This window comes from Bos indicus x Bos taurus, chromosome 8, assembly GCF_003369695.1.
Source record: "Bos indicus x Bos taurus breed Angus x Brahman F1 hybrid chromosome 8, Bos_hybrid_MaternalHap_v2.0, whole genome shotgun sequence".
NCBI lineage: Eukaryota > Metazoa > Chordata > Mammalia > Artiodactyla > Bovidae > Bos > Bos indicus x Bos taurus.
Window position 1 is genome coordinate 83,267,233 of NC_040083.1, and position 23,230 is coordinate 83,290,462.

The 23,230-nt window shown below is 37.4% G+C and overlaps 1 protein-coding gene across 15 annotated transcripts in view; it reads right to left on the reverse strand.

Annotated features, from left to right (window-relative positions):
• The window catches only part of CDC14B (cell division cycle 14B), a 128,299-nt gene that overhangs the window by 96,337 nt on the left and 8,732 nt on the right, over window positions 1-23,230 (reverse strand). For 11 of the 15 annotated variants that reach the window (XM_027550265.1, XM_027550264.1, XM_027550270.1 and 8 more), the window contains exon 2: window positions 22,812-22,838. The exons of 3 other annotated variants lie outside the window; for them this stretch is intronic. In XM_027550265.1, coding sequence (XP_027406066.1) covers window positions 22,812-22,838 — 27 coding nt within the window. Of the gene's footprint in view, window positions 1-17,442; window positions 17,618-22,811; window positions 22,839-23,230 lie in introns of those variants that run through there. One more of the 15 variants, XM_027550274.1, reaches the window with a different exon arrangement.

Sequence of the window (23,230 nt, forward strand, 5' to 3'; positions counted from 1 at the left end):
CTTTTGCCTTTTCTAAACCCAGTTTGTACATCTGGAAGTTTTCAGTTCACATAACTGCTGAAGCCTAGCTTGAAGGATTTTGAGCATAACCTTACTAGCATGTGAAACGAGCACAGCTGTTCGGTAGTTTGAACATTCTTTGGCATTATTCTTCTTTGGGATTGGAATGAAAACTGACCTTTCCCAGTCCCATGGCTACTGCCTAGTTTTCCAGTTTTGCTGACATATCGAGTGCAGCATTTTAACAGCATCATCTTTTAGGATTTGAAATAGCTCAGCTGGAATTCCATCACCTCCACTAGTTTTGCTCATTGTAATGCTTCCTAAGGCCCACTTGACTTCACACTCCAGGATGCCTGGCTCTAGGTGAGTGACCACACTATCACGGTTATCTGGGTAATTAAGACCTTTTTTGTACAGTTCTTCCATGTATTTTTGCCATCTCTTCTTAATCTCTTCTGCTTCTGTTAGGTTCTTAGCGTTTCTGTCCTTTATTGTGTCCATCCTCGCATGAAATGTTCCCTTGAAATCTCCAATTTTCTTTAGGTCTCTAGTCTTTCCCCTTCTATTGTTTTCCCCTACTTCTTTGCATTATTCATTGAAGACAGCCTTTTTATCTCTCCTAGCTATTCTCTAGAACTCTGCATTCAGTTGGGTTTATCTTTCCCTTTCTCCCTTGCTTTTTGCTTCTTTTCTTTCCTCAGCTATTGTAAAGCCTTTTCAGACAACCCCTATGCCTTCTTGCATTTCTTTTTCTTTGGGATGGTTTTGGTCACAGCCTCCTGTACAATGTTTTGAACCTCTGTCCGTAGTTCTTCAGGCACTCTGCCTACCAGATCTAATCCCTTGAATCCATTCATCACCTTCACTGTATAATTCATAGGGGATTTGATTTAGGTCATACCTGAATGGTCTAGTGGTTTTCCCTACTTTCTTTGAAGTTACATACACTTTCCCTATTACCCTGTCAACCTATTCCTAAGAATATATCCAACAAAAAGTAAAACATGTATCTACAAAAAGACTTATACACAAATATATGTAGCAGTTTTATAATAACCAAAAGCTGGACACAACATGAATGTCAATCAACAGGAGAATGGATAAACAGATTGTGGTATATTCATACAACTGAAAATTACTCAGCAAAAACAAACAAATGAAGTCTGGATATACAAAATAAAATGGATGCATCTTTAAGACGGTTATGCAAAGCAAAAAACAGACACAAGGGGTCATGCTGTATGATTACAGATATATAAAATTCAAAAACAGTTAATAGTAGTCTATCCTGATAGAAATCAGAACAGTGATTACTTGGGATAAAAGGGAGTTGAGTGAAAAGGAGCCCAGAAGGAATAGTGGTTCACAGAAGCATAAACTTATAAAACTTCAAACTGTATACATAAATCTGTGCATTTTACTAAATACGAACTAAACTTTGCTTTTTAAAAGCAGAGGAGACAGGAGCTGAGGTAGCCAAAAAAAATCTTGACTGGTACAGATCCATGAAAACACTACAAAATAAAGTATTTTGTATGGAATATAATTAAGAACTATGTTGATCTATTAAGTATATACTACAGACCATGCATGAATAGTAAATTATACTGCAACTTAAAGAAACCAAAACTAAAAACATACAAGAAGAAATAGTATAGCTATTCTTGCAAGGAGTTTTAAAATATTAAATATTTTTATCCTTCGTCAGTTTATAAACACAAAAAGGCTACAAAGTGTTCCTAAAATCATGAAGGAAAATTCACAGAACTAAAGCCTATCTTTTTTTTTTTTTCCCTCTCTTTTTTTTTTAAAAGCCTATCTTTTAATAGAAAGCTTATCTGCCATTTTATTCTATCAGCCAGATTATTTAAAAAGTACTCTGGATTGAGAATAAGGAGAAAAATGACTTAATATCATCATGTCATAAGCCTCTAACTAAGACTTGCTTTAAGTAAAATAAACATAGCAGAATATTCTGGAGTTCTTATATCTCTTGTCTAAAAACTAATAATCCAACTCACTCACACTACCAAGAACATCAAAGCCCAATGAAACTTTCTGCAGTGATGGAAATGTTTAATATCTGCTAACATGTGGTTAATGGTTACTATGATAAACACCAAAGAATTAAGTCCTTCGGTTTCTAATCTACACCTTCTGACAAGTGGATAGTAAGAGACAAAGGACTCCACTGTCAGCAGCACAAAAGCAAGGGAGCTATGACTTCGCTCCTGCTTTTAGGGCCTTTGGTCCCCAGGCTCACAGCATGACTCTGATTTTCTCAGCTGCTTGAAAAGAATGAGAGCACCTGTAGTCAGAAACACACCCTACCTAGCACAGTGCCTAGGACACAACAGGCACTCAGAAAATGCCTGTTTAACAAATTTAACAAATGGAAGGACAGACAAGGTTCAAAGAAAAGGAAATTCTCATTTATGAGTACATCCTAATCTAGGCACTACACACATTATCTCACTTTCACCACAGTCATACGATATAGGTATTATCACTCGCATTTTAGACTGGAGGCAGTGCCAAGGAAGAATAAGTAAGTAACTTACCCAAGGTTACTTGTGACAACAGGGTAAAACAAAACTTTCAACAAATGTATCCCAAATCATTGCATACATAAGAATAACCGCCCTAAAAATGTGGCCTCAAGTAAGCCTATGGAAAAATAATTAAATGGTTCAAGTAAGTGACTTCCAAAAACTGCTTACTTTATATATCTGTCAAGATTAGTATTTTAGCTTTTTTTCCCCAAAAGAAAGAGGCGCAAAAAAACCACCAAAAAAGTCATCATATAAAGATGCTTTACTTGCAGTTTTCCAGGCTCAAGTCCTTTCAAAACTTTGCTTCCTTGGGGAGCTATGACATCACAGAAGAAACACCCTGAGGGATCCAGGAGGAGAGCTGGAAGCTGCAAACCTTTGCAGAAACTTAAGAAAGAAAGTGCAAGGAGATCTAACCAGTCCATCCTAAGGAGACCAGTTCTGGGTGTTCACTGGAAGGACTGATGCTGAGGCTGAAACTCCAATACTTTGGCCACTTCATGTGAAGAGTTGACTCACTGGAAAAGACCCTGATGCTGGGAGGGGTTGGGGGCAGGAGGAGAAGGAGACGACAGAGGATGAGATGGCTGGATAGCATCACCAACTTGATGCACATGAGTTTGGGTGAACTCCAGGAGTTGGTGATGGACAGGAGAGACAGGCCTGGCATGCTGCGGTTCATGGAGTCGCAAAAAGTCGGACATGACTGAGTGACTGAATTGAACTGAACTGAAGAAAGAAAGTGGGATGTTCACTGAAAGCCTTCTATTAACCCAGCTGATTGGTCAAAGCACAGGTAACAACATGGATTTCTGATTGGCAGGGGGTGCGTAGTCTTGTGGGACTGAGTACTTAACCTGTGAGCTCTGACACTAGCAACAGATAGATACTGTCAGAATTAAATTGTAGAGCACCCAGCTGGTGTCACAGAATTGCTGGGCGTGGGGAAAACCAGAAATGTCAGAAGTGAAGTGTTCAGTGTGAGAGTAAAGGAGATTGCACAGGAGGAAAGACTCTGAAATCTTTTCCCAGTACAATCTATTGGCTATTTGTATATCTTTTTTGGAGAAACGTCTATTCAACTTTAGCCCATTTTTTAATTGGATTGTTTATTTTCTGTTGAGTTGTAGCTACAGACCCCATGGGCTGTAGCCTACTAGGCTCCTCTGTCCATGGGATTTTCCAGGCAATAGTCCTGGAGTAGATTGCCATTTCCTTCTCCAGGGGATCTTCCCAACCCAGGGATCAAACCCGGGTCTCCTGTGTTGTAGACAGACGCTTTACCGTCTGAGCCACCAGGGAAGTCAATTGAGTTGTAGGAGTATTTATATATTCTGGATATATAACACCTAATATTAACTCATTTACCAAATATATGGTTTGCAAATATTTTTCCCATTCCATAGGTTGTCTTTGACTGTATTGATTCTGTCCTTTAATAAGCAGAAGTTTGACATAGTCCTATTTGCCTGTTTTTGCTTTTGTTGCCTGTGCTTTGGCGCAGATCCAAGAAATCACTGCCAACTTCAGTCCCTTATGTTTTCTCATAGGAGTTTTACAGTTTTTGGTCTTACCAAAATTCTGAGCTCATTTTTGTATATGATGTAAGGTAAGAGTCCAGCTTCATTCTTCTGCATGTGAATACCCAGTTTTCCCATCACCATTGTTGAGAGACTATCCTTTCCCTATGGTGCAACCTTGGCACCTTTGTTTAAAAGTATTTGACCATATACATGATGGTTTATTCTGGGGCTCTATTCTGTTCCATTGGTCTATATCTGTCTTTATGCCAGTATAATACTGGTTTGTTGTTTTTTATCTTTTGTTTTTACTGTTTAAAATATCTTTATTTAGATATACTTTATGCACAATAAACTGCACATATTTAAAATCAACTTTGATATCCATATACACAATGAATCAAGATAGATATTTTCATTACCATCTAAAGTTTCTTCTTGTGCCTCTGTAATCCAACCCCCTTCGACATCCATCCCTAGGCAACCACTTATTTATATTCTGTCACTTAAAACAATTTTAGAATTTTAGAATTTTATATAAATGGAATCTTAAAAGTATATGCTTCTTTTTATCAGTATTGTTTCACTCCCCCTAATGACTTCAAGGTCCAGATGGTGTGCTGCACTTATCAACAGTTCTTTTCTTTATATTGCTGAATAGTATTATTCCATTGTATGAATATATAACAACTTGATAATCCATTTGCCTGGTAATGGATACTTCTTGGTTTTTAATTTTTGCCTATTACAAAGAAAGCTGCCTTGAACATTTATGTAGAAGTCTTTGTGTGGACAGGTGTTATCTTTTCTCTTTGGTAAATACCTAAGAGTGGGATCACTGGGACATGTATGTTTAGCTTTTTAAGCAGCTGACCAACTGGTTTCCATCATGGTTGTATCATTTCACACTCCTCAGGACAGTATATGAGAGTTCTAAATACTCCACATCCTCCTCAACACTTGGTACAGTGAGTTTTTAAAATACTTGCCTTTTTTATTGCTGAGTACCATATTATTTTGATTACTATAGCTTTGCAATATGTTTTGAAATCAAAAGTGTGAAGCCTAAGCTTTGTCTTTCTATATGAATTTTAGGATGCTTTTTCAATTTCTACAAATATGCCATTGGCACTTTGATAGGGATTGCTTTTGGCAGTATGGACATTTTAATAATATTAAGTTTTCCAATTCACAGACAGGGAAAGTCTTTCCATTTATTTGTGTCTTTGCTTTAATTTCTTACAGCCATGTACAACTCTAAGTTTTTAAAAGGCCATTGGCTTCAGAAGCAAATTCCTAACTCACCTATCAAATAAAGAAATCTGTTCATTGAATACAATCACTATGAGCCATACTAACTTAATCTACATAGTTCAAAAACAGGTAGCTAAACAAGGGTATTAATAGAGTCTTATTTCCAAGGGCTAAATTAAGATAAAATACCAATAATATCAGAATGATAAATCTCTAAACTTTAATAATAAAAACAAAGCCATGAGGTAATCATCTACATTGTAAATGTTGTATTAATGTAGTTAGAGTAACTCCTAGTCTTTATTCTAACATCTAAACATTGACTAGCCACTTCTACCTTCCAAACCCTTTGGTAGAAACTGTGGAGCCTAAGTAAAATTAAAATATTCTTCATAAACAGTTCAGCTAATTGCTCAGAAAACTATTAATAGGTGAAACAAACAGAAGAGGAAAAAATCCCATTTATAACAGTAACAACAAAGATTAAAGTACCTAAGAAAAAGGGTTAAAACTTGTTAAAAATGTAAGACATTGTACAGTATGAAATTTTAACACATTAATGAGCTACTGAGACTTGAGCATATTATACCACGTTTGTGGACAGGAGAGCCATCATCCTAAAGATTTTTTTTGTCCAAGTTAATTCATGTAAGCAACCAGCATGATTTTTTGTTTATTTATGGAATAGGCAAGTTGATCCTAAAATTTATATGGAAAGATATGCAAGAACAAACAGGACTAGCTGGAGAAAAAGTTGGTTTTTTAAAAAATGAGTTCTAAGAAGAAGTTAGCATTATCAGATATTACTCCATTACTAATACAAACTATTCCTAGCACCCAATAGATATATATACAACAGAACAAAAGTTCTGAAATAGACTAGCCACGTACAGGAACTCAACACATGACAAAGATGAAAAATCCAATCAGATGTTGAATAAATAAACAGTATTAGGTAGCCACCTGAAAAAATAAATAAAAGCAATTCCATGACCTCAAAGCAGAATAAATTTCAAATGGAGAAAATATTTAAATGAAATGAAAACAGAAAATATATAAGAAAACAGGATTTCCACTGCTAGCCAAGATAGAATAACAGAGACCTGATTTACCATTCCTCCTTTAAAAAATTGTTTTAATCAGACAAAATACATTAAATAATGGTTTTCAGGACTCTGGATATCAGGCAATGGAAGGCAGGAATCCCCAAGAAACAGTAAATGGAAGGCAGGAATCCCCAAGACACAGTAAATTAAAAAAAAATCAGCCGTACAATTACCCCCAGTTTATGGCTACTGCACAGAAAGGATAAACCAAGGCAGAACCCATCAGACACCGAGCTGTGATGAAACTGAATCCAAGGAACTAAGCAGCAAAAGTTCACAGTACAGAGTACCAGAGAAGGAGGCTGCAAAGACAGGGAACCTGTGCGTGTCTGCCCAGTCACGTCGGACTCTTTGCGACCCCATGGACTGTAGCCTACCAGTCTCCTCTGTTTATGGAATTTTCCAAGCAGGAATGCTGGAGCGGGTTGCCATTTCCTATTCTAGGGGATCTTCCCAACCCAGGGATCAAAGCCAAGCTTTACTACTGAGCTACCTGGGAAGTCTGAGGGAATCTCAGAGATCTGTAAAAACTCTCCAATACTTGAGAGTACAGAACACACATGTTAGGACACTACTGAAGTCCATCTGAAAGGATTACAGCAAACAGCATCTGGCGTTCATACAAGCTGTGAGAGTACTTGTCTTCCCAGGCCATTCTGTGAAAATTCCTAAGTTGCACAGGCCACTGGGTAAGACTCAGGAAGGTCTTGCCTCAATAATGAATAATTCGTTCTCAACTGAGCACTGATCCAGTCCCACTTAATAAATCATAAAAGCAAGAACTGAAAGTATGAAATTAGTAACTTTACTGCATTCCTGAACAAAACTCAGTAAGATTTATAAAAATACAAAAATATTCAGCAGCCACTAATGCAAAATTTAGCATCCAATCAAAGACTGCCAGGCATGCTAGGAACCAGAAAAATATGACCCATTAAGAAGGAACTAATCAATCAATCAAAATTGACCTAGAACTGAGGGTCAAGTTAGAATTAGCAGAAAAAAAATTAAAAGTTATCATAACAGCGTTCGTATGTTCAGTAAGTAGATGAAAATATATGTCCACATAAGCTTACACACGCACGTGTACACATATGTTTAATGTGATCTAGTTATACAATGGAATATTTTTCAGCCATAAAAAGAAATGAAGTATGGTACATGCTACAAGATGGATGAACCTCACAAACATCATGCTAAGTAAAAGAAACTAGTCATATCACTAATAGCATAATCCTGTTTCTATGAAATACCCAAAATCTACAATGACGGAAAGTAGATTAGTGGTTACCCAGGGCTGGAATGAAGAAGGTGAAAGGAATGGGAAGTCATTGCTATTAGGTACAAGGTTTCTTTCTTGAGTAACAAAAATGTTCTAAAATTAGATTATGAGAATAGTCATACAACTCTGTAAACATACTATTTATCCCCCAAAATAATATTTTAAAAAAATATTTAGTATTTAAATACTACATAAAATGTACAGGAGAAGGCAATGGCACGCCACTCCAGTACTCTTGCTTGGAAAAATCCCATGGACGGAGGAGCCTGTTAGGCTGCAGTCCATGGGGTCGCTAAGAGTTGGACACGACTGAGCGACTGAGCGATTTCACTTTTCACTTTCATGCATTGGAGAAGGAAATGGCAACCCACTCCAGTGTTCTTGCCTGGAGAATCCCAGGGACGGGGGAGCCTGGTGGGCTGCCGTCTATGGGGTTGCACAGAGTCGGACACGACTGAATGGACTTAGTGTTAAAATGTACTACAAAAAATAAACCACTGAAATGTACACTTTAAATGACTGGATTATATGGTATGTGAATTATATCTCAAAGTGCTTTTATCTTTTAAATAGAGCAAAAAAAAAAAAAAGACACAGAGGCTACAAAAAAAGGTTTAAATTGAGCTTTTCTAAAAATGAAAACTACAATCTATGAGATAAAATTACACTGGATTTGATTAATGGCTGATAAAAAAAAACAGGAAAATATTAGTGAATTTTAAGGTATAGCAGTAAACCTATCCAAATGAAAGTGAGAGGGGAAAAAAAAAATCCAAAAAAACTGAACCATCAGTGAGCTCTTGGGCAGCTTAAAATGGCCTAATATATATATTTTTTAAAGGCTTAATATATAAGTAATTGTATATTAAGGAAGGGGAGCAGGCAGAAAAAAATATTTAAAGAAATAATAGTTGAAAGTTTCCTAAATTGATAAACTCTTTAAACTGACAGATACAAGAAATTCAAAGAGTCTTAAGCACAAAGTGAAGGAAAATATGCCATAATCAAATTCTCAAAACCAGTGATAAAGAGAAAATCTTAAAAGCAGCCAGAGGAAAAAGTATGCATTACATCAGAGAAACAAAGATAAGGATATCAGATTCCTTGTAGGAACCAATGTAAGTGACAAGACAACAGAACAAGGTCTTTAAAAGTGCAGAAAGAAAAAACAGAAAGGCCAACCTTGAATCCCATACTAAGCAAAAACCTTTCAAAAGTAAAGGCATTTTTAAACACTCAAAAGATAAAAGAGATCTGATCTATAAGAAATGTTAAAAAAAAAAAATCCTTCAGGCAGAAGGAAAATGATACCTTTTGGAATTCTGGCTCTACACAAAGGAATGAAGAGCACTAGCAATGGAAACCACATGGTAAATACATAAGATTTTTCTCAATTATATCTCTTTAATAGCTGATTGTTTTAACAAAAGTAAAAACAATGTATCATGGGGTTTATAATATACATGTAAGTAAAATGCTTAAGAACAGCAGCATACAGGCCAGGGTGGGAGAAATTAAACACCTAACAATTACTTAATCACTTTGTTGAGATAAAGTTATGACTTAAAATCCAGAAGCCATAAGAGGAACAAGTAGCCGATTCCCTTACAGATTTTGTGTGGCAAAACACATCACAATCACAACTCTAAGATAATCAAACGGCAAATGACAAACAGAAAACACATTTGTAAATCATCACAGATAATAATTTCCTAGTAATATACATGGGGTTCCTGGAACCAATCCCCAATGGATACTGAGGGACAACAGTATTTACCTATCCATAATATCAAGTCCTAACTGGTTAGGACTCCATGCTTTCCCTGCCAAGGATCCAGATTCAATCCCTGGTCAGAGAACTGGGATCCCACAAGATGTGCGGCGGGGCCAAAAATAATACAAAACAAACCAAATAAACCAAGTTTTAAAAACTATGAAAAGGTACTTTATGAAGGGACAAAGGGGATGAAGAGGGGTTATTCTAAATAGAGCTTATATTTACAACCTAGAAACCATGATAGGAATCCATGGCTTACAACCTATAAATATTTCTACCAATTTTATGAAAATTAATGTACATTTTCCTCAGTAGAGGAGCCACAAAGAAATACATTATTATATATCCATATACTGAAATAATATACATCCTCTAAGACATATTTGAAAGCAAAAGTGAAAGTCAGTCTTGTCTGACTCTTTGCAACCCCATGGGCTGTATAATCCATGGAATTCTCCAGGCCAGAATATTGGAGTGGGTAGCCTTTCCCTTCTCCAGGGTATCTTCCCAACCCAGGAATCCAACAGGGATCTCCTGCATTGCAGGTGGATTCTTTACCAACTGAGCTATCAGGGAAGACATATTTAGACACATACTTATTTTTAGGACAATGAAAGATTCTGCTGTAACATAAGTGGAAAAAAGTAATGATAAAATTATTTCATGTTTATCTTATTCATATAAAAATATATCTCTTTACAGAGATACAAATATACACTGAACAATCTAATAGGCTAACTGTGGTAGTCATTAATGTTGTTCACCTAAAAGGCACATTCCTGTCTCTCTGTGGTTGGGTGGGACCAAGCGATAATTCTAGCCAATGAACTATAATGCAAATGGGTATTTAATTGTTGATCAAGACACTCCACAGCATTCTTGTCCCCTCTGGCACAGAGACCAGCTGTGTTAGAGACTGTTCTGCTTATAAGCCTCGGTTCCCAAACAATTACAATAAGCAGAAACCCTTGCCAATCCACCATGGCTGTGAAACAGAAAGAAGAAATAAATGTTTCTTTTAAACTAAGGGCTTCGGTCCTGGCTCAGCTGGTAAAGACTCTGCCTACAATGCAGGAGAAAGTGAAAGTGAAAGTGAAGTCGCTCAGTCCTGTCCGACTCTTTGCGACCCCATGGACTGTAGCCTACCAGGCTCCTCCCTCCATGGGATTCTCCAGGCAAGAGTACTGGAGTGGGTGGCCATTTCCTTCTCCAGGGGATCTTGCAGGAGACCTGGGTTCAATTCCAGGGTTAGGAAGATCCTCTGGAGAGGGGAACAGCTACCCACTCCAGTATTCCAGTATTCTGGCCTGGAGAATTCGATGGACTACACAGTCCACGGGGTCACAAAGAACCCAACATGACTCAGTGACTTTCACTGTCACTTTAAATGGCTGAGATTGAGAAGGAGCTTATTACTACAGTATGCTGCTAAGTTGCTTCAGTCGTGTCCGACTCTGTTGCGACCCCATGGACTGCAGCCTACCAGGCTTCTCCGTCCATGGGATTCTCCAGGCAAGAACACTGGAGTGGGGTGCCATTTCCTTCTCCAATGCATGAAAGTGGAAAGTGAAAGTGAAGTCGCTCAGTCGTGTCTGACTCTTAGCGACCCCATGGACTGCAGCCTACCAGGCTCCTCCATCCATGGGATTTTCCGGGCAACAGTACTGGAGTGGGGTGCCATTGCCTTCTCCCTTACTACAGTATAACCAAGCCTAAACTAACTGATAGAGACCACTCATGCTAGTAAAATCACTGATCTTTTTCTTTTCTTTATGTGATGTCTTTTTAAAAACGAGCACCTATATCTTAAGAGACTTTATTTGGAGGTGGAGGACAGACACGGGTTTTAGCATGGGCCTTAGCATGAAGCAGACACTGACTTAACTCAGAGGCTTTTATCATCACATCTTAATTTAGAGCAGCTTGAAAGCATGACCAACTAGGATCTTCCAGTTTGCTTTGTTCCAATTCTGTGCTCACTGAGCAACCTAAGAACAGTAAAGAAAAAAAAAAAAAAGGCAAGGTACAGATCAGTGGGAATAATGGACCATAATTTGCATTCGAGGATACAAACATACATACATCTGCACACACAAACATACATATATTTGTAAACACATAGAAAACCTCTGGTAAGTCATAGAGGAGGTCAAGCTTCGCCAACTGATCCTGAAGAGGGGAAATAAGCCACTAGGTGACAGATGAGAGTGGGAATCTTACTCTCTGCTGTTTATCCTTTTGTAGCTTTTAAATTGTGAACCATGTGCATGTATTATCTATTCAAAAAATAAAAAAAGGAAAAACAGGCAACTCTAGGTGAAGAGTATACTGAGTGCCGTTTAGTGGGCCATATTTCTTTTTTTTTTTTTTTCCTTTTTATTTATCTGTTTTGAGAATAATCAGCCCTGGAGAAATAAGTGTCCTGATTGACTGACCGCTGTCACAAGAAGAGGGTCGTAAATTGTCAGCAGGCCCCCCTGGCCAGAAGATGATGTAACACCCCTAAGACCTCTGTATACATTTGTCTGAAGCACCTGACTTTAATAAAAGTCAGGACTGCTGTCCCCACGTGACTTTTGTATACCATCTCAGTGTATAAAAACAGACTCTGGAAAATAAAGAATTGGGATCAGTTTCTCGAAATACTGGTCTCCCCATGTCGCTCTCTCTCTCACTCTGGTTGAGTCTCCATCTGGAGCGAGGAACCCACCATGCTTACTAATTATGCCTGGGCTTCTAAGATCCGACCGGGGAGGCCTCAGTGTCTCCTCTCCTTCGGGAGAACGGAAGGACGCCTGCGGCCTACGTAAGTGGTGCAAACTTCTTGTCTTGAAGTTTTATTGGTCTCCCGCGTAAACCAAGCTACTCAGCCTCTTTTCTCCACTGAATTTTCCTACTGAGCTATCCTCATCCTATTACTCTTTATATCTTTGATAAAATATTTAAATAAATAGGTCGCCGACGCCGTCCCCGCTTCGAATACCCTGGATCAGCCGGGGCAGGACCCCGGCAGGTGGCGCCCGATACAGGGACGATTCGAAGGTAGGTCCCCAACCCTTTCCCCCAGTGTTGAATTTTAGGGATGGATAGGACCCCACTCAGGGTGCCGCGGACCCCCCTGTAGGATAGACAGGGCGAGTAGGAGTGGGAAGTGTTGAAAGTGTTAAAGAGTTAGAGAGAAAAAACGGTTTCTGAAGTTAAAAGGCCAAAGAAAAGCCTGATCTTTTGAAAGCTAAAAGCTTTATCTTCTATTATATTTAACTTTCTGACATGGATAACACTGAAACTAAGAATGGCAACTCTTTATACAAGTAATCTTGAAACTGTTAAAGAGGCTACTGTTAATTTAGATACTTGGGTGAAGGTAAAAAACAACTAAAAACTTATCCTATAAATATGATTAAAAATGTTCTGGACCCTCATCATGAGGCTGTGGGATGACCTATGGGAGAGGCTATAGCAGTGGATGGTAGTGGGTCTCCACCTTCTGCGCAGATCATATTTTCTGCCATTGACAAGGAAGAGGAGGGACACTGTGCTCTACCTCCCGAGGAGTGAGAGGGCTTACAGGAGGCTGCAGCCGGGCGCCCTGGCAAGCCCCCTCTCCCTCTACACAAACCTTTAAATATTTGTCCAACAATTTCTCATTTAAGGCACTCCACCTCCGCTTGCACCTCCCAGGGCCTAAAAATTCCCCAGTTTACATCCAAAGTCTCCCAGAGCATTGCCTAAAGCTGAAAAAGATAAAAAAGATTTCTCTTAAACAAAGGAGCTTTTAAAAAATACACAATATACAGAGCCTGCTCCTTGCAGAAAACCCCCTCAGGGGGGCCTCACCCAAGCAAAAAATAAAAATAAAAAATAAAAAAGTGAAAAAGAAAAAAAGAAAATAGAGAAAGATCTAAAGACAGAGAAAAAGCTAAAGAGTGAAAAGGAGAGAGGAACGGAGGAGGAAGGAATCAGGGAATGCAGCAAGATAGAAAAAGGAAAAAAGGAAGTTAGAAAAAGAGATACAGAGAGAAAGAGAGGGAGGAGGAAAGAAAAAGTTAGAGAGAAAGAGGGTAAAGGAAAAGAAATGAAAGAAAGAGAAGGTAGTAAGGCGAAAGTAAGGAAGAAGGGAGAATGAAAGAGGGAAACAAGAAGGAAATGATAGAAAGTAAAAGAGAAGAGAAGAGGAAGGAAAAAAGATAGAGTGAGGGAAAGAAAACTTGAGAAAGATTTAAAGAGAAGAAGGAAGAAAAAGTCAGCAGAGGAGAGAGGAGAGGACTTACAGGACACTGTGGCCAGACGCCCTGGCGAGCTACCTCCCCCTCTGCGCAAACTTTAAAAAAAAAAAAAAACTTATCCACCACTTTCTGATTTGGGGCGATAGCTGCCGCCTCCGTTTGCGCCTTCCAGGGCCCAAGAGTTCCCCACTTTGCCCCCAAAGCCTCTCAAAGTGTTGCCTAAGCCTGAAAAAGATCTGGGCCATATTTCAAAACCAGAAAGCCTAACAAAGGGGCTTGCATGGACCAATGATAAACATGTCAGGAACCTAGGATCAGGAATGCACCTCAAGTACAAGGAACAGGATTACGTAGGGCAGGACAGATCCGCAGCACTAGTTCTTCTAATAGGTTCTAAAAGCTGCCCACTCATATTCAGGAAAATGATGAAAAATTATCTCTAATGTCTCCAAAGTTAAGGCTTTTAATAATGAATCTTGATCTTCTATGAAAGCTTCAGCATTGTTAAATTCCACCTCTTAACAAGATTCCCATCCCCCCACTGCCTCCCCCAACAGACTGAATTACTGTTTCCAAAGAAAATGAAAATGAGCTATGCAAAGCTTTATTTATATGTGAAAAGCATCCAAAAGTAGGAAAAGAACTCTTATTTACACTACATAAGGTAAACTGTAATTTCCCCTACTTTGTATCTGTGTAACACTTTGTATACACATTATACAGTGATGTTAAACTCTTGAGCAATCATTAATAAATCAATAGGTTTATTTATCTTGAACCATTCACAAGAGTACCTAACACTCGCTACCTGGCTTTACTAGAAATAAATGACATATGGTAGCTGACTTCATAGGCACAAACTCCATTTAGACGAGGATGAGGAGTTCCTGGAAATGGCACTTGCACAGAATCCGCAGCATCCAAGGAGATCAGATCTGGCTTTCTACACCTACAATGGCTCAGCTCCTTCCAATCTCATCACATTCACTGAAGTCAGGACTGTCTCTGGTCCTAATTTTTCTAGATGCTAACTGCACAACTGGGAGTTAAACCTCCAAGGTACAGTGCTCTTTATTAAGCTTTTCATTAATTCAAAGAACTTCCAACTATCCTTAATTACACACAAATCTTTACACCTTGTTTCCTTAAACAATTCCTTGCAAAGGCCTCTTTAAGCTTGCATCTTACAGCTTAGTACTTTCCTGTTGGGTCTTTCTAACACACTCTGTCATAGCACTCTGTCATAATGCTTGCCTTTTCTCAACATTTGCAATCAAAATTGCCCCACCAGGACAAAGCAGTGACAATAACACATTCAACTCAGATAATGGTTGAGGGCTAAGTAGCTAAGAATACACTAGTAGCACTAAGCGCACGCAGAAAAAAATTTAACTATACCATAACCAACTGCAGGGGTCACCCGCCTATTCTCCCCTTCTCAGCACATAATCTAATGATACCAACATTCTTTCAGGACCTTCTCCCACCTGCAGAGCCCATCTGGGCTGCTCTCACAGCACTTCAAAATTATCACTCACCCTCTGAGCTACTAATGTACAAATATCCCTCAGCTCCCTCCACCCTCACTTGTTCTATAGTGGCTCCCAGATTTCCGGTGGGCTCAAACTTCAGCTACCACAACAGAAACTTGCTTGACAATGAACTGTCTATGGCCTGCACCTCCTGACCCTCTCACTTACCTATTCACTCTACTTTGACAACTGCCTGGGACCATCTCCTAAAGCAAGTACTTGCCTTGGAATCCTTAACTCAGTCTGTTTGCAGGGTACAGGTACAAGAAACAAGACACTGACTGCAGTTTCATGTATGCCTATTTATAACTAGTAAAATGCTTTGATGACAACAACAAAGCAGTACTACATATGGCTAAGTTAAATGGGTTGTGTAAAAGGTACACCAAAATTTGGCATTATTTAAAAATTGCTTTTGAGGCAAAAAGGGCTTCCCTGATAGCTCAGCTGGTAAAGAATGTGCCTGCAGTTCGATTCCTGACTCAGGAAGATCCGCTGGAGAAGGTATAGGCTACGCACTCCAGTATTCTTGGGCTTCCCTTGTGGCTCAGCTGGTAAAGAATCCACCTGCAATGAGGGAGACCTGGGTTCGATCCCTGGGTTGGGAAGATGCCTTGGAGATGGGAAAGGCTACCCACTCTAGTATCCTGGCCTGGAGAATTCCATGGACTGTAGAGTCCATGGGGTTGCAAAGAGTCGGACACAACTGAGCAACTTTCACTTTCACTTTGTGGCATAAAACAACAAAATTTATTAATCCTATTCATAAATCTTTATGTTAGAATAATACTCATTTTTTGGAAATAATTTTAAAATACCATCCTTAATCCAAAGCATGGATTTTTTAAAATCCAAGTTTATTGCTTAGCCTTTGGAATATTTAACATTTTTATTTTAGAAATTCCCAAAAGTATTTAAAAAAAAAATCCTTTAGCACTGAGCCTGGTAATGGTTGTTTTTTGAATCTATTAATTTAGCCTCTAAAAATGTATTTGTTCAAAATAATCTGAGTAGGTCCTATTAAATAATGCTTTAAGGTTTATCTCCCTTTTCCTGCCCTCTTGAGTAAGACAGATTTCATTAAATAAAGTATTTTTCCATTTTGGAGCAAAGTTGTTTTCACTCAAATTAACTGCAGTGTCTTGACATTTGTTACTATTGGAAAATAAGAACAGGACACAAGGGGGAGGGAAGAAGAGGATATTTTCCCCATGCCGGAATAGAAACTATCTCCAGTCCCAGCAATCATCCTATATACACACAAACGTCACCAGAGTAGTGGCAATGGTACTGTCAGGAGGAAGGAGAAAGCAGACTTCTGTGTGTTACTATGATCAAGAACAGTTCCTGTGGGTTCAGCATGGGAATATTAGAGAGTCTTTTATAACACAGCTCACACCTCTTTTCCAAGTATCCTACTATTTCAGAGGCATCTGTCTTTGAGTGTCCATGGCATTCACAGATAAGTCCTCCATGCAATACAGATGATATAGAGAGATACTCATATATAGATATAGATATCACCAAGTTCCGTGTACTAATGTCACTTCCCAGAGATCCGGGGTCAACTATGAAATCTCTATCGCAGCTCTTGCAGGACCCATTGCAAGGAAGAAAATATAAAATGCACTCAAACATATCCTGAGTGGATTTTTACTTCAAGCCTTTTTAGTCACAATAGTTTAAAACTAGACTTTGTGTTAGATTTCCAGTTCAAGATGGCAGAGTAGAAGGATGTGTGCTCATCTCCTGCTGCGAAAGCACCAAATTTGCAACTAGCTGTTGAACAACCATTGACAGGAGGACACTGGAACCCACCAAAAAAAGATACCCCACGTCCAAAGACAAATTAGAAGCTACAACAAGACAGTTAGGAGGGGCACAATCATGATAAAATCAAATCCCATATCTGCTGGGTGGGCAACCCACAAATTAGAGAACAATAATGCCAAAGAAGTTCTCCCACTGCTGTGAACATTCTAAGCCCCACATCTGGCTTCTCAGCCTGGGGACAACAAAGGGAAGGGGGATCCCCAGGGAATCTGAAGGCTAGCAGGATTCAATTACAGGACTTCCACAGGACTAGGGGAAACAGAGGTTCCACTCTCGGAAGGCACAAACAAAATCTTACATGCACCAAGACCCAGGGGAGTGGAGCAGTGACCCCACAGGAGACTGAACCAGACCTACCTGCTAGTGCTGGAGGGTCTCCTGTGGAGGCATCAGTCAGCAGTGGCTCACCGTGGGGACAGGCTCATTGGAAGCAGCAGTCCTGGAAGGGGCCCCTTGGCATAAGTCTTCTTGGAGGTCCCCGCTAACCCTACCATAGAGCCCTACCCCAGGGCTGGGTTGCCTCAGGCCAAACAACTAACAGAGAGGGAGCACAACCCCACCCATCAGCAGACAACTGGATTAAAGTTTTACCAGAGCAAGACCCAGTTTTTCCATCTGCCAGTCCCTCCCATCAGGGAGCTGATACAACCCTCTTAGCCTCCTCCATCAGAGGGCAGACAGAAGAAGCAAGAAGAACCACAATCCCACAGCTAGAACAAAAACCACATTACAGAAACTTAAGCAGGATGAAAAAGCAAAAAGTTATGTGTCAGATGAAGGAACACAATAAAACCCCAGAAAAACAACTAAATGTAGTGGAGATAGGTAACCTTCCAGAAAAAGAACTTAGAATAATGATAGTGAAGATGATTCAGGATCTTGGGAAAACAATGGAGAAGGTGCAAGAAATGTTTACCAAAGACCTAGAAGAACTAAAGAACAAACAAACAGATGAATAATACACTAGAAGAAATCAACAGCAGAATAATTGAGGCAGAAGCACAGATAAATGACCTGGAGGACAGAATGGTCGAAATCACTGCTGCAGAACAGAATATAGAAAAAAGAATGAAAAAAATGAAGACAGCCTAAGAGACATCCGGGACAACATTAAATATACCAACATTCATATTACAGGGGCCTAAGAAGGAGAAGAGAAAGAAAAAGGACCTGAGAAAATATTGAAGAGATAGCAGCTGAAAACTTCCCGAACATGGGAAAGGAAATAACCAAGTCCAAGAAGCACAGAGAGTTCCAGGCAGGATAAACCCAAGGAGGAACACCCCAAGACATAAACTGACAAATCAAATGGACAAAAATTAAAGGCAGATAAAATATTAAAAACAACAAGGGAAAAACGACAAATAACATACAAGGGAACTCCCATAAGGTTATCGACTGATACCTCAGCAGAAACTCTACAAACTAGAAGGGAATGGCGTGATATATTTAAAGTGATGAAAGAGAAGAACTTATAATCAAGAATATTCTACTCAGCAAGACTCTTGTTCAGATCTGATGGAGAAATCAAAAGCTTTACAGACAAGCAAAAGTTAACTGAATTCAGCACCGCAAACCCAGCTTTACAACAAATACTAAAGGAACTTCTCTAGGCAGGAAATACAAGACAAGGAAAAAAATACAAGACAAAAAAAAAAAGACCTACACAAAATAAGTCCAAAACAATTTAAAAAATGGTAATAGGATTATACATATTGATAATTACCTTAAATGTAAATGAATTAAATGCAGGAACCAAAAGACATAGACTGGCTGGGCAGATGAAAATACCTGCATGTATGCACTTCTACTTACCACATCACTCTACTTAATCCCCCAAACTGTGTGTGACTATTTTATACTACTAGGTTAATCATGTTTCCATTATGGCTTGCAATTATAACGATCTTGATCATTATTGCCACTATAATGATTTTATTTTTTGTGAAGCTATTGATTGTGAAAACTGATAAATGTCTTCTACTATTGTGATTTTTGCTTAATGCAATAACTATCATGATTGGTCAATAGAAAAATAATAGAATTCTGTATCACAAAAACTATCATTTAACAGAAAAACCTGTAATTACTTTTTAAAATCCAGATGCAAATCAGACTTATCTTGGAACTTTTTGAAAAATACAAATGCCCCGGTACTGTTTTTCTTCAAAGCTCCAGATGTGTTTCTAAGAAGCAGCCATGTTTAAAAACACCCGGACTATAGGATGATCTTTTATCTAGTTAGTTTCATTTTTTCTACTTCATATTCAGTGCTCCCATTTCATTTAGTTTATGTTTTCCAATCTGTCCGTTTCTTTTTTTTTTTTAATTTTCTTTATGTATGTAAATATAGAAAATATGTATATATTTTTTAAAACATATGAATTTTTGCTAGCTAAAAAGTTTATTATACTTTGATTCCACTTATTTGACTCAGTGTAAATAGAATGCTATATTTAAAATTTATATTCACTCAAAATTTTTATATACTTCCATGTATTTTGGCATCTAGTATTGCTGCTAAAAGTCTAGAAAGTTTTCTGTCTTAGTGATTAAAAAAAAAATTGAATGACCCTTGAAACTTCTAATCCAATTCTGAGAATATAAAGAAATATTATGCTGTAAAAAAAAAAAAGAAAAGAAAATTAATATGTAATACAGCATTATTAACTAAAGTACAGATTTTGCTCAAATCTCACAAAATTTTATGCCAGTGTACATTATTTGTTTTCATACATTACTCAAGACTCCACATTGTATTTAATTACATTGATCAGCTTCAGCTGCATGCAACAAATTCTGGTAAATTCTCTGTTTATTTTTATTCTATTACAAACATTTTCCAATTTTCCTTGTTATGGCTTCTTAGATATACCCCTCATTTTAAAAGCAGACATTTAATTTCCAAATACATGGGAGTTTTAAAAATATCTTTGATATTAACTTTTCATTTTTGATACTAATTTCTCATTTAAATGCTCTCTTCTCTGCAATCACTTTCTGTGTTTTTGCGGTCTTCTAACTTTATTGAGACTTTCAATGGCTAAGCCACTCTTCTGGTAAATGTCACACTGCACTTGAAAATATGTGGGTCATTTTCAAGTATCTTTTGATACTGATCTCTAACATAATTCCACAGTAATAAGAAAACACTCTGTGTATAATTTAAATACCTTTAGAGCATGAAATTTCTGCACCTGGTTTTATGTCTTTGGATATGTTCCAGTGTCTCTTAGCTTATAGTCTATGGGAATTTGAATTGAATTTGCATCCTACTATTGTGTGAAAACTGTATAAATCTTAATTATGTCGAATTAGTTCATAATGCTTTTCAGGTCTACTATATTCTTCTACTTCTCTTGTACATTCATTCTATTCATTTCTCAGAGTTTGATATTGAAACTCCAATTAAAAATCTTAATTTATCTACCAAAACAAACAATTATAATGTACAGTGGAACTATATGTAACTTTGTTCTGTATTTTCCAAGTTGCCTGTAAATGTGTTATCTTATTTTCATAATTTAAAAAATAAAAAAGAAAGATAAGAAAAATACAACAGAGAAAAAAAAAACCAGTAGTTTCAAATTAGAATATAATAGTGGGGTTAAAATCCCAACCTCAGTTGTGTTTGCTAGCTAAATTCTAAGCTTTTTTGAGTTTATTGTCAAAAAGGAAATAAATGCATGTTAAGATGTTTGTTTCACTTGGTGCTTCCAAAAAGCTAATGACAGAAGTACAATATAAAATTCTAAGAGCAGTTGAGAACAGCTCCCAAAATGTAAAATCGTAATGTTAATTCTGTTACACATTCGAGTCAAAGCAATTCTTCCCCAGCACCTATAAAAGAACGTGAAAATCAGAATGCTTTTCAGTTTAAGTCACACACCAAATCTAGTTCTTAAAATATTTAGCCATCTTCATCTTTAGTGCCTCTAATTTAAGAAGCAATACTCAACTTAAAAGGTGCTCTGTAATTACCTCCTTTACCAATAAATAAGATATTCTTAAAAAGAAAACAAAGTATCTCATTTTAAATTATGTCCTATGTGACACTTTGACATTCAAATTAGAGATACATAATTAATTGGAATCTAGAACTTTCACTTTAGTTTTAGTAGATATAGTTTCAGTATATTGTTAACCACATGCATATATTCATATTATATATATAAATATAATGACTAGTTATGTACCAAAATGAAGCTTTTTCTCGTTTCTATTTTAAACGTTAAAAACACGCATGAGAAAGACACCATAAGACAGATCATTTTCACCACATATTGAAAAAAATAATTCACTTTGTGTAGGAATTATCAGGTGACATTTCCATCACAAGTTTCTATAAAACTAATGCTGTTTAAATCTAAAGAACAAAATTACTTAATGATGACTTATTCCTTCATTGCCTGTCTTCATTGAGATAATGACTTAAGAGTATATTCCTTTCTCAATCTTTTAGTGATAACAAGCACGTTGTTCATAAATCTTCACATCCCCTCCTCCCTTCCTCAGTAACACTTGGCCCAGTGCCTTGTTCAAAGCAGTTGCTCAATAAATATTTGTTGAATAAATTCCATAGCACAACTTATACGAATACAAATGAGGATAAATGAGCAAAATGCAGAGAATGATTCAGCTGAGATGGTCCTAAAATAAAGGACTTTGCAGAATTCATAATCTGTAATGATATTATAGCATTATGGATTGGATATAAAAAGATCAATATCATAAATTGCATAGCAGTGCCAAGAAAGTAATTTTAGTTTCAAATTAGAACTTGAAGGAACAACAAATATCATCAGCATCAGGAACAAGATGTTTTTCTTTTGTGCAAAGTACATTGTCAACCAAATTTTAATAGTATAAAAGTGAACTATCTGAGAAATGAAATAAATATGCGATACTATGCAATTAGAACAAATTTACCCTGCCTAACTTGTTCAGCTTTTCAGACTGAAAGACAATTGGACCAAATTTTTGAACTGACTGGTGAATAAAGAACTCTAACAGAACTGCTCCTCTAGAATATGAATGATACTAAGAAAGGAGCTGAATAAAAGATGAAGAGAATAAAGTCAGAAAATGTTTAACTGAAAATAATATATGGGCCATTCAGATTTGTTCTTTTGGTAAATAACTGTAGTTGAAAATCAAAAAGAATCAGAATATTTTTAAAAAATAGGATATAAAAGAACTCCCCTGTTTCCAAAGTTCAAATTGGCATTTCATGAGATTTCCCTCTTATCAAACACTGTAAGATATATGCCTGGCCTCTAAGCAAAGAAATGCCAAGAAATAACTAACCTGCGGGGGGGCGGGGTGGGGATCAAGAACAGCTGTTACAATAGCTCATTCTAAGTATCCTTTCAGCAAATGCCTACAAAAGTGAGATTCATTTTAAATAAAAATTTACTATTACCAAAAACATCTACCATCTAAAACACAGCATTCATAATTAACCCAACAAAATATCACAGAGACTACTTCCAGCATTACCTGTAACAGAAACCAACAGAACTTTTCATATAAAGACAGATTTCAACTTAAGTTGTAAACATACGAAAGATACTTTACAGTTAAAAAAAAAACTAAAACTGCTACCTAAGACTAAAATTAAAACAAGCAAACAGGAAGGGACGGAACCAAGAGTCACGACTAACAGGTTAAATCTACAGTTTTAAAATCATCAAAGAACTGCAAAGTATAGTCAATGATCTGAATACCTTTGTTGGAGCAGAATCCATGAAAAGCTATAGAAAAAAAGAGAGAGAGAGAGAGAAGGGCTTAAAACTTTCAAATAAACTTGAGAATCGAGATGAGATGTACACATTCCAGTTAAATAACCTTGTATTTCAGAAGTTAAAATCAACTTCACTTTGGAAACTGTTTTCTAAGTTAATCCCTGGCTAATATGGTCAGCACTTCGAGAAATTAAATAAATTAGACTAAACAACCTTGGAGGCTAAAAATCAAAAACTGTAAAGAAATAGAATTTGAAAATTGGTTATCTCCTGCTGCACCACTTTCTTTGTCTTCAATACAATCTCTCCACTTTTCACCCTCAGCAACCCCTGCACCTACTTACCTCACTCATAAGGGTGTCTGACCTAAGTGAGGACCAGCTCTGACATAGAGATAAACG